This window comes from Berkeleyomyces rouxiae (genome assembly GCF_048999995.1).
Source record: "Berkeleyomyces rouxiae strain 22BRR77 chromosome Unknown BrBRR77_ptg000005l, whole genome shotgun sequence".
NCBI classification, from domain to species: Eukaryota; Fungi; Ascomycota; class Sordariomycetes; order Microascales; family Ceratocystidaceae; genus Berkeleyomyces; species Berkeleyomyces rouxiae.
In genome coordinates, this window is record NW_027396495.1 from 1,699,137 (window position 1) to 1,710,828 (window position 11,692).

The 11,692-nt window shown below is 58.4% G+C and overlaps 3 protein-coding genes across 3 annotated transcripts; 1 reads left to right on the plus strand and 2 right to left on the minus strand.

Moving 5' to 3' along the window:
• Positions 1 to 459: 459 nt before the first annotated feature.
• Positions 460 to 4,418, minus strand: BROUX77_005625 (uncharacterized protein; the record flags this gene model as incomplete). The annotated part of the gene is made up of 3 exons (XM_073750519.1): positions 460 to 1,694; positions 1,766 to 4,077; positions 4,144 to 4,418. The coding sequence occupies 3 exons, from the start codon at positions 4,416 to 4,418 to the stop codon at positions 460 to 462; spliced, it is 3,822 nt and encodes a 1,273-aa protein (XP_073604511.1).
• Positions 4,419 to 6,006: 1,588 nt separating this feature from the next.
• Positions 6,007 to 7,725, minus strand: BROUX77_005626 (uncharacterized protein; the record flags this gene model as incomplete). The annotated part of the gene is made up of 3 exons (XM_073750520.1): positions 6,007 to 7,083; positions 7,163 to 7,222; positions 7,375 to 7,725. The coding sequence occupies 3 exons, from the start codon at positions 7,723 to 7,725 to the stop codon at positions 6,007 to 6,009; spliced, it is 1,488 nt and encodes a 495-aa protein (XP_073604512.1).
• Positions 7,726 to 8,772: 1,047 nt separating this feature from the next.
• On the plus strand, positions 8,773 to 11,675 carry BROUX77_005627 (uncharacterized protein; the record flags this gene model as incomplete). The annotated part of the gene is made up of 5 exons (XM_073750522.1): positions 8,773 to 8,830; positions 8,880 to 9,018; positions 9,069 to 9,374; positions 9,437 to 10,239; positions 10,297 to 11,675. 5 exons carry the CDS (start codon positions 8,773 to 8,775, stop codon positions 11,673 to 11,675), a joined length of 2,685 nt encoding a protein of 894 aa, XP_073604513.1.
• Positions 11,676 to 11,692: the final 17 nt, after the last annotated feature.

Sequence of the window (11,692 nt, forward strand, 5' to 3'; positions counted from 1 at the left end):
GCAGTACATTTTCTTTTTTCATGGAAATAACATTATATATATTTCAAATCAGACGACATAAAACATGAGGGCCTCCAAAGTGAAAAAAAAAAAACAGCAGAAGCAGGAACATGAAGAACAAATAACGTGAGGAAGCGCAGACGAGACGAGATGGGATGACATGACTGGACATTTCAGAAAAAAAAAAGAACAGAGGAGGGGCAAGACCGTCGCCAACAGGCGAGGGGGTGAGATACATGACAAGCAGTAACAGAAACTTCATGACAACGAGAAGAAGGAAGAGGAGAACGCCAACCAAGCCCGCAAAGAAAAAAACAAGAACAAGCGTGAGAGTGAGAAAAAAAAAGACCAATGGGAACGAGGAAGTAAAAACAAGGCTGTGACTCTAGACAAGGGTCCCTTTTTTTTTTTACAGCACAGCAGAGACAGACATACACAAGAGAAACCCCCTCAGCCAGCCTACCGCGCCAGGTTCTTGAACGGATCCAGGATCTTGTCGTACCAGCGACCCGGCTTCCAGCCGCCGGCGCTCCCGACCTTACTCCCGGAGCGGCCGGCGCTAGAGCCGGAGCTGCCGCCGGCGTGGCTAGAGGCGCGCAGGTTCATGCGCACGCGGCCCTCGACGGCCATGTTAACAACGTTAATGATAGCAAAGGCGGAGGAGCCAATGGCGCGGAAGACGGCGAGACAGGCGACGGCCCACATGATGAAGGCGAGGTAGAAGTTGCTGCCAATGTTGTCGATGCCGTAGATTTCCGAGATGGCCATGGCCAGCACGGCGTTGGCCATCATCCACAGCATGACCATGTAGGTGCGCACGCTCTTGTAGTAGTCTTCCTGCAGCTGCGAGTCGGGCGTGGGCGGCTGGGCGACGGCGAGGCGGTCGCGCAGGTTGCGCAGGGCCTCGTCGTAGCCCGAGTCAATGTCGACCTGCTCCGAGGGCATTTCGAGCTCGACGGTGGAGCCCGAGGGCCCCTTGGCGACGGCGCCGCCGAGGTCCGTCTTCATGACGTTGTCGCCCTTGGTGCCCCAGGTGACGTCGTGGGTGTTACAGAAGGCATAGATTTGCAGGGTGCAGATGTACGAGGGCAGCAGCATAAAGTACTGGCCGGCCGAGGTGAGCAGGTGCCACGGGTCGAGGTAGACGAGCGACATGACAATGTAGAGGCCGACGGTGGACGCGGTCGACACGACGAGGTTGGTGAAGACGTTGCTGCCAATGGACACGTCGGCGCCGTCGGACCCGGTGAACTGGTAGACGATGATGTAGATGCAGGCGAAGCTGGTGTAGGCCATGATGACGGCGTAGAGCACCATGCTGACAAAGTAGAGGTTCTTGGCGCCCTGCGGCCGGTTGCCGAGTGACAGGATGAACTGGGTGGCGATGAGCAGGACGCACAGGTAGCGCAGCGTGATGAAGATGACGTTGCCGATGCCGTGGCCAAAGGGGTCGACCTTGTCGTCGGCCAGACCGCCCGTCACGAAGAAGAAGGTCAGGTAGAAGTTGGCGAGCGAGAAGTAGGTGAAGAGCAGCTGGATGAACTGGTAGACAAACTCAATGTGCAGCAGGATCTTGCGCGCCAGCGTGTGGTCCGTCATCCAGATCTGCTTGAAGTGCACGAGCGAGTAGACGGCGGCGAAGAAGGCGCCGTTCAGCCAGCGGCGGCGCTGCGAGACGAACTCGGGCACGGAGTCTGTCGGCAGTGTTAGTAGAGGACCGGGGGGGGGGGGGGGACACTAGAGAGAAAAGCAGACGGAAACTTACCAGGCACATCGGTCTCGCCCTTGCAGCCGCGCACGTACTTGAGCACCCAGCGCTCGCCGCGCTTGGCCACCAGCTCCCAGCACAGAATGCGATCCTCGGCGAGGTACATGTTGGCCGTGAAGACATCGGCGTCCTGGCCGTGCAGCGTCTCGCCCTTGAAGTACTGGCTGAGCGGGCCGTGGCCGGTCTCGTCGTTCTGCAGGGCGTGGTAGCGATAGGCGGACAGGGCGCCGGGCAGCACGGTAATGTAGCCAAAGGCGGACTCGAGCGGCTTGTCGAGGATGTTGGACATTTTGTACTCAAAGTTCTGCGAGGCCACCAGCGGGTTGAGCAGGTTGGCGCCGTAGCGGCCCTTCATGGCGGTGATTTCGCCGCAGGCGCCGGCGACGTTGGAGTCGGTGTCAAAGGCCTTCCACAGGTAGTACAGCGAGTTGGAGCTGGGGCGCGTGCCGACGTCGAGCAGGATGCACACGTTGGGGTTGAGGGCCTTGCCAAAGGCGTTGAAGAACCAGCGGTGCGAGTTGAGCTTGCGCTGGTTCTTTTCCTTGAGGCAGAAGATCATCTGCACGGGCACGATGCCCTTCTCGGCGCCCTTGAACTTGAGGTCGGCGTCAATGGACACCTGCGTTGTGTACTCGTACACGTGGGCCTGCACGGCTTTTTGGTTGACAAAGTTCTTGGCGATGCCGTGCTGGTACACGCCCATGGCGGCGAGGACATCCAGCGTGCGCGGGTGGATCTTTTGCCGGCCGTCGGACACGATGCAGACGACAATCTTTTGCCAGCCGTTCTCGCCCCACGTGCGCGACTTGGAGCGGCTGCAGAAGTGGGCAATGTTCTTCATGACGGCGTGCATGGTGCGCGTGAAGTCGAACTCGTTCTCGTTGTACATGGTAACGCAGATGAAGAGCTCCGTCTCGCGCGCCGTGCGGCCAATGTTCTGGCGCAGCTTGTACCCGCGTTCGACAAAGTCGTCCGGGTCGCACGTCACGGCCGTGTAGCGCATGTGCGTGAACTCGACCTCGTCGCGCCGCGGCAGGAAGCTGACCAGGATGGTCGGGATCTTGCACTCGAGCACCAGCTCGCCGTTGATGAGCTGCACCTCCTTCTTGGTCATCTGTGGCGGGCCGATGCCGCGGCGCTTCTGCTTGCCCTCGCCCGGCGCCTCGGCGTAGGGGTAGTGCGGCGTCTTGTCGGCGGCGGCGGCGGCGTCGGCGTGGTCCAGGCCGTGCAGCGTCTCCTGCGAGTCGTAGCGCTCGTGGTGGCTAAACGGCTGGCGCTCGGCGTACAGGTCGCTGGCAAAGACGTCTTCGTCGTCCTCGTCAATGTCGTGGTGGCTGTGGTGGTACTGCTGGTGCGGGTCGTAGGGAGCGTTGGGGTCGTCGTGCAGCGGGATGGAGATGGACACGTCGCTCTCGGCGCTGCGGTCAAACATGGGCTGCGGCGGCAGCGGGCGGCGCGGGCTCCCGCCGTAGCGCGACGACGGCGTGCCGGTGCGCAGGCTGCCGTTGTAGTCGACCGGCTCGTACTGCAGGTTGGATGGCGGGCGGCTGTAGTTGGAGGCGCGCGACGGCGACCACTGGCGCGACGGCGATGTGTAGCTGATGTCGGAGCCCATGTCGTGGCTCTGGAACGGCACGTACGTCGAGTCGGGCGGAGCCATGACGGGCGGGTCCATAATGGACGACCTCCTCGAGTGTGTCGATGTCAAGGACGGCTGGTAGTGGTGTGGCGCCTGGCGCGAGCTGTCATGCGGATAGATTGGTGAGCGGGCGGGTCTTGGTACAACGGCGGTGATGGGCAGGGCACGGTGTGAGTGGCCGCTGGCCCGGCTGATGGGCCGCGGGACCAGATTCGGCGGAGGGGGGTGGTAGTTGAGCGGCGCGGGCACGGGGTCCGGCAGCTGCTGGAGCGGCTGTTGGAGTTGCTGGAGCTGGCGCTGCTGGCGCCGCGGCGAGCTGCCCTGCGGAATCACGGGCAGCGCAAAGGCTTCGCTTTCGGGCCAGCTCTCGCAGCTGGGCCGCGGCGGCCACTCGGACGGCGGGCTGTCGCCACTCATAACGGGGGCGCGCGCAGGCCGGCGCTTGACGCGGAGCAAAGATACGGGCGGGGCGGAAGCAAGCAGGCGGGCTCCGGCGGGTTTCAGCGCGGCGGAGGGTGGGCAGAGAACGTGTGTTGCAGCGGCGGGACGTGCAGACAGCGACTCGGGGAGGCAAGTTGAGCCGTCGACCATCTTGGGCAACGACTTCTTCTTGATCCCGACGGGCGCTGCAGCGGCCTTCAAGGGAGCCATGGGGAGCGCGGCTGGAATGCTGTGCCTTGACAGAATTCCGGAGCGAAGCGCGTGGCGGTGTTGCTGCTCGTCAGGCACCGCGGACTAGGCGGACGCTGAGGGCACAAGGGGCACTGGAATGGAGGAGGACGCAGGCTTTTGTTTAGCAGCGGGGACATACGAGTTGTGGCGGTGGTGGTGGTGGTGGTGCCGCGTGGGGCTCGAGTCGTACTCTTCGGCCGACGTCAGCAGGCGCACAGCCGCAGCGCCATTGGGCGATGAGTCGTCTGCGTCTGCGTCGGCGTCGGCGTCGTAGCCAGGCCGCGGCAGCATGTACTCGGGCGCCCGCGTGGGCGTCTGCGGGCTGCGGCGCTGATTCATGGTCAAACCGGGCGGCAGCAGGCGGCCGGAGGCGTCTCAGGGGGACTGGATGGCTGCTGGAATGCTGGGGGGCCAACAACAAAAACAAAGACCGGGCGAGGTGTTGGAGGACCAACAGGCGGCGGTGCGAGACGGGGCGACTGGCGTGCTGGTCGATGGACGGGGGAGGATCGCGAGGGCGGAGGCTGGGCGGGAATGCAGGGCGCCAATAGAAGCAACAGAAACAATGCGGCAGGTCTGGCTGTCGAGAGTCGTGAGAAAGGGAAAAAAAAAGACGATAACGATAAACAGGAAAGAGAAGGGCACAGCGAGCACGACGCCAGCTCGTTCTTGTAAAAAGCTGCTCGTCCAGGAGAGACAGGCCCCCCCTCCCCCGATCGAGCCGCCCGCGAGCCCCTCCCCCTGGCCCAGTCTGCGCTGGCCTGCTTCTGTCTGTTGCCGTGGGCTACCGCCACATTCACCCAACCTTCACCCCAGAGCCTTGAACCCCTCGCAAAAAGCGACATGGGGCCCCCGATCTGGTGAAGCTCGGCGCACCAGTGCCAGCCGGACAAAAACACTGCTGTGTTGGCGGGGCAACCATCCGCTTAGTCAGCGGCGTTGGCGCGCCTCCGTGTGCACTGTCTCTGCGCACTGTTGCGACCTCAGTGACACACCGCCTGGCTATGCATCTATCCGGGCGGCTGTCTATGCAGCTAAGCGGCACACACCTCGCGTCCATAGTCGCCTGTCCTCCGACCTTGAGACCACAAACACGGCCAAGTCGTGTCGCCACCTTAAACCACAAACACACCCAAGCCATGTCCTTCCCGTCTGTCTCTCGCTCTGTTCCAGAGCTGTTGGCGCTCTGTGCACCCACCCCAAACTCCCAGACACCCATCTGTATCTGCGTCTCTCTCTCCCTGCCTGCTTCGCCGCTTTCCAGAACACATCCTCCCCATGCCCACCCATGCCGCCGTCTCAATCTGTACAAATCCTCTTCTTCTTCTGCACGCAGAAACAAAGCCCGCTTCTCGCCCGCCCCGGCCCCTGTCGCCTACGCATGCTTGTGCTTGTTATGCAAATCTAGCCACCCCTTCCCTTAGCAACAGCGCCAGCAACGCCCACCGCCAGGGAACACCCCGCCAACAATGTCGTCTGACTTGTTAGTCCTAGGAACCCAATCTAACTGCATTGAACTGGTCCAACAAAGCTTCCCCTCGGCTGCGCCTAGCCCGTCACGTAAACAAAGGAGTTTGATTATCTCTTGGCGCGCCTGGACCTCATCTGACACTAGGGTTAACCAACACACAGTAGGGTTTCGCAAAAAAAGTGCCACCCACTGTTAGGGTTACAACTACCGTCCCTCCCGCCTCCAGCCGCCGTATCTCCGGACCCGGCGCGGACTTGGCTTTTCCTATCTCTCTCTTTTATTTTTTTTTCCCATCCTGAAGCTGCTCCGTGCGGTAAAAAAAAGATATCACGTCTGACTCGCTGCAGTATGCCGAGGGAAAACCCAATCACCTTCAACTTTCCAAAAAATGATGTATTCACAAAAAACCAAAAAAAAAACACCAACACCCCACTGTAAATCCCAATCAACCCACCCCTAGTTAATCTCCCGCACCACCTTGTCAATCGCCTGCGCAACATACTCCACATTGCGCGTGTTGAGTCCAGCCATGCTGATGCGTCCGTTGTTGGTCATGTAAATGTGCGACTCCTCGCGGATGCGCAGCACCTGCGCCGGCGACAGCCCCGTGAAGCTAAACATGCCAATCTGGTCGGTAATGTGGTTCCACGTGCCCGGAGTCTTGAGCTCCTCGAGCTTGTTGCGCAGCGCAGTCCGCATGGCAATGATGCGCCCCGACATGGTGCGCAGGTTGTCCTTCCACTCCTCGTATAGCGCCGAGTCGTTGAGCACTACCGACACAATGCGCGCGCCGTATAGGGGCGGGTTGGAAATTTCGGAGCGCTGCAGAATCGCGAGCTGCGACGCCACACGCGCAGCCACGTTGGCATCAGCCGCGAGACTGGCGGCTGAGGCCACGGCGTGAAGGCAGCCGGCACGCTCTCCGTACAGACCAAAGTTCTTGGCGAAACTCTGAGCAATGAGCATGTCGAAGCCCTGCTCGATAAAGTACGAGATGGCCCAGGCATCACGGGCAACATCGCCCGAGGCAAAGCCCTGGTAGGCGCAGTCAAAAAAAGGGAGGTGGTTCTTCTTCTTCAGCAGTTCGGCAATCTGCTTCCACTGCTCCTGCGAGGGGTCGACACCAGTGGGGTTGTGGGCGCAGGGGTGAAGCAGCACGACGGAGCGGTCGGAAGCCTCGGACAAGGACTTCATCAGACCGTCAAAGTCCAGTCCGCGCGTGGCCTTGTCAAAGTAGGGGTACTGGAGCACGGGCAGGCCGACATTCTTGAAGATCTGAGTGTGGTTGGCCCAGGTCGGGTCGGAGATGTAGACTTGGCGGTTTCCGCGGTAAAACTTGCTCAGGAACAGGGCGCCCATGTGCACGGCACCGGTGCCGGAGATGGTCTGGACCGACGAGACTCTCTTCTCGGCCAGAGCAGCCGACGAAGCGCCAATGATCAGCTCGGCGGCCTTGCTGGTAAAGGCAGGAACACCAAGAATAGGAGCATATTCGTGGTTCAGCTCGGGGTCGGCAGCAAGGATAGCTTCGGCCTGTTGTCATGAGAGTAGGGGCCGTGCCATTAGCGGGGAGCGCGGGGAGAGTGATGGAGGGGTCAAAGAGAAGACGTACCTTTTTAACGACAGGCAGAACCCACGGCTTCGCGTTTTCGTCACGGTAAGCGCCAATACCCTGTCATGCAGAAAAAAAGCAAAGAGGAATGATTAGCACATGATGGATCGAGGCGGAGATTCTGGGCGGCCACGGAGAGCCAATCGATGCGCAGCTGCGGCAAGCTGCAGCGACAGGCGGAAGCGCATTTGCGGGCGGCGAGCCAAACTCACCAGATCGACCTTGTTGGGACTGGTGTCGGCGCGGTAGTTTCTCATCAGGCCAAAGAGAGCATCTTCAGGGGCCTGGGGAACAAGCTCGGCGCTGAAGACCGAGGCCGTGGAAACGGCGGCAGCGGGGGCGGAGGAAGCCATGTGGGACGAGATGGAGCGTAGGCGTTGGGCGGCCGAGGCAGAAAGCGAGGGAGAATGAGAAGAAGAAGAGAAGGAAAAAGAAGAGGAAGCGGGGGCTGCTGAGAAAGAGGGAGAAAGAGAGGGAAAAGCTGGGGCGGGGGCGGATGCGGACGCAGCTGCAGAAATAGCAACTGCCGCCGCGGCGTCGGAATCGCGGGGTGTCACTGCCATTTTTGAGGTCAATTCGCTATGGTTCGATCTTTTCTGCTTGGACACAAGGGTGCGATGTGAGTCTTTTCTTGACGAGGAATTATGAATTATGAACGAGTTATGAATTATATGTACTTCAGGTCCTTTCCCCAACCAGCCATGGCGTGGTCTCCACGGGAAGCTGCCCTGAGGAGATCCAGAAGGAGCTTGTCGAGGTGTAAAGGCTGCTCGCTGATTGGGTCGGCAGTGTGGAGTCAGACTCTGTGATAAGGGAGGCAGGCCGCTGGAGGTGGCAGCTACTACATTTGGAGCTATGGCGGCCAGGCGCCAGTCCGCTGGGCCGAGGGCAACTGCGCCCGGGGGGAGTTATGCACAGGGAGCAACTGCGGTGAGCAACTCCCGTTTCACATCAGACCTTGGGGCACCAGCCCTTGAAGAGTCATATTGGGTAACCCTGTGATTAACCCTAGTCTTGCACGCTGCGCTACACAAGCCTCCACTTACACCAAAGTTCATGTGCGGTACTTTCCTTCCCGTACGATGAAGACGACACTTGAGGCTCAATATTCTACTCGTGATCTTTTTCCTGGTGTCGCGACTGGCCAAAACTTACCAAGCAATCAACAATTACCGTTTTGCCATGTTTAGACCTCGTCTTGCACTTTAAAACTCGCTGATCCACACCAGACGCCGTAATCATGCATCGTTGCAGCTGTTGGCGCTTGAATAGGCGCGAGATTTAGAGCCTGCATCCCCCCATGTGCTTATGGAGTTGGGCGCTCTGCTGAAATCCCCTCATGTTGGCGGGCTCTCGTATCAGCAGGGGCATTGCTGGGCTTGAACTAGAGTGGTCTGCTTTTCTTCAAGAGCTCCCGCTTTCTCCGTCGATATTATGTCCAAGTTCCATAAACTCAGTCTTTATATCACTCTCATCTTCTACCAGCCCGATAAGCCTAACTTGAGCTCCCTTGGTCTCTCCTAACTCTTCAGAGCGAAATCTTCTCATCTTTTGATTCCCAACTCATCATCTTTGACTCTGGCTGTCTTGGACCTACCAGCTCCACCACCATGAGCCCGGCGAGAAACACCGGTTTCCAAGGCCCCCCTCTGAGAATTCTGTCTCTGGGTACGTTCCTGGCAGCCTATCCTCATACTTAAAATACTAACTACTACAGATGGTGGTGGTGTCCGTAGTCTATCCAGCCTCCTAGTTCTCGAGCGAATCATGGAAGATCTAGGTAAAGCCAAAGGACTCGACAAACCGCCGAAACCATGCGAATACTTTGATCTCATAGGCGGTACAAGCACCGGCGGGTATGCTTACTGGTCTGTATACCATAATACACACACTGACGTCTTTGTAGTCTCATCGCCATAATGTTGGGAAGACTGGGCATGACGGTCGGTGACTGCATCCAGACATACACCAACTTCGTCAAGGCTGCCTTCACGCCGAGAACGATGAACTCGGAGAAGGTTTCAAAAATGGCTTCGCTTCTGAGACCGTCGAAAGGCATCTTTTCCACGGAAAGCTTAGAATCGGCTATCAAACTAATGATCAGAGAAAACTGCGCCCATCCCGGCTGCGTCAAAGAACGCAAGCAACGACCTACAACCTTTACCTGCTCACATGAAGACATGAAATTTCGTGATAAATCATGCACCAAGACGTAGGTTCTGTCTCAAATACTCAAATCAAGATTAACCCTTCTAACATTGAACTGATTGGCAGAGTCGTTCTTGCCAGCACCAAAGAAAACCTGGATACATTACCGAGTCTCTTTAAAACGTACGACACCTCGAAAGCATTCGAAGAATGTTCCATTTGGCAAGTCGCCCAAGCTGTATCTTCAACAGCGGTCTTTTTTGAGCCAACTCGAATTGGCCGAGATGGCATTGAGTTTGTCGATTCCGGCCTCGGCTACAACAATCCGTGTGATATCATCATGGAAGAAGCCCATAATCAATTTCCAGAACGAACGGAGATGCAAATTCTCAGTATTGGCACAGGCATTGGAAATGCCATTAGCATCGGTGATTCCAAAACATCGATTATGAAAGCACTGATACACGTGGTCACGAGTTCTACAGAAGTGGAATTGAGACTGGGACGGGAGTTTCGTGATGGCAAAGCATACCATCGCTTCAACGTTGACTATGGCCTCGAAGGCATTTCCCTCTTTAACTGGAAAGATTTGAGCAAAGTCTCAGCATTGACTCAAAGATATCTTCAAGAGAACAAGCAGAAAGTCCAGAGGTGTATTTCCGTTTTTGCGGAACAACCGCTGGTGGAACTCGACGCTCAGACGGTACATGTACCTCGAGTGGAACTTGCTTCCCGGACGAGTATCCGTGTGGAGATTGATTCTAGGACAGGACAAGAGCATTATGTAGAACTTGATCCCCAGACCGGACACGAGTACTACGTAGAGCTCGACTCACAGACGAGACGGAGCCACTACGTGGAACTTGATTCCGGCCCACACTACACGGAGCTCGACGCCCAGATGGCCCAGCAGCCGGCCGAGTTGGAAGGTCAGTCAGCACAAGACCAACTCTGTATAAGCCCCCCGCTAACATGCTCATATCCAGGCGACCGCCCTCTTCACTTTATCCCCCACGCGCAAAACCACGGCTTTATCGGACGTACACACACGCTCCGCGCCCTGCAGGACATGCTCTTCACGCAGCCTGGCATCCAGAGGGTGGCGCTTGTTGGACCAGGCGGCATGGGTAAGACCCAAATTGCCCTCCGTCTAGCGCACTGGGTGCGAGAGCACAGGCCAGAATATTCCGTCATATGGACATCTGCCAGCAGCATGGCTGGCTTCGAGCAGGTCTGCAGGGAGCTTGTCGAAGAGCTGGATATCCGATATGGAGACGTTCAAGATGCCAGGGAACTGGTGCGGCGGTATCTTGGTTCGAAGAAGGCGAGAAAGTGGCTGCTGATTGTTGATGACGCCAATGATGCCAGCGCCCCAAGACACCCATCACAGGAATCCATCTTTGATTTTCTCCCACAGAGCGACGACGGGCGGATTCTGGTTACCACGCGGTCCGAGCAAGTAGCCGACCTCGCCGCCCACCCCAACGCGCTCCAACTGCCAGAGCCAAGCATAAACGAAGCCGTGGCGCTCTTTGAGCAACGCCTAGCCGACAAGACCCAGCTGCACGACCTCGCCCTCGTCCTCGAGCTCCTGCAGCAGCAACTGGCCAGCCTGCCCCTGGCCATCGTCCAGGCCGCGGCGTACATGAACATGCAGCAGGTTGGCGTTGCAGAGTACCTCGAGCTATTATCACGAGCGCGCGGCGAGAGCATCGAGCTGCTCCAGTCGCAGGCGCCGCGCAGCCGGACGCACTACCCCGACGAATACCAGCAGGCCGCCGCGACCACGTGGACCGTCTCGTGCAACCGCATCTGCCAGGACTTTCTGCCCGCAGCGTACCTGCTCCTGTTCATCTCGCACCTGGCGCCCGAGGCGATTCCGCTGTCGCTTCTCCCGGACTTTGAGTCGAGCAGCCAGGCGACCGACGCTCTTGACACTCTGATCGGCTACGGGTTTCTCCAGCCGCGCAGAGGCGGCGAGGTGCTAGATATGCCGGGCCTTGTGCATTCGACCACGCGGCTCTGGGCCGAGTGTCAGGATAACTCGGCTGACATGCAGGTCGACGTGCTTACGCGGATGACAAACTTGTTCGCGGCCGGCGACTGGGAGAATCGCCGCGTGCAGAGAGAATACCTGACGCACGCCCTCGGAATTCTTGAGGCCGCAGATGGCGCCAATGAGGGCACTCGCCGGCTTTCTGCTCAAGTCAGTGAATGTATGTTGAGTGAAGGGTCTATTGCAGGGTCACCGGAGTATTCACACGACGGCACTGCAAGAGCGATACGGCAGCGGCCGGGCAGCCAGTCTGTCCACGGCACGCCGTTTGAGAGAACCAGCAGCCACTCGTCACACGTGTATGTTTAGAATAGAGAATGTTGCAG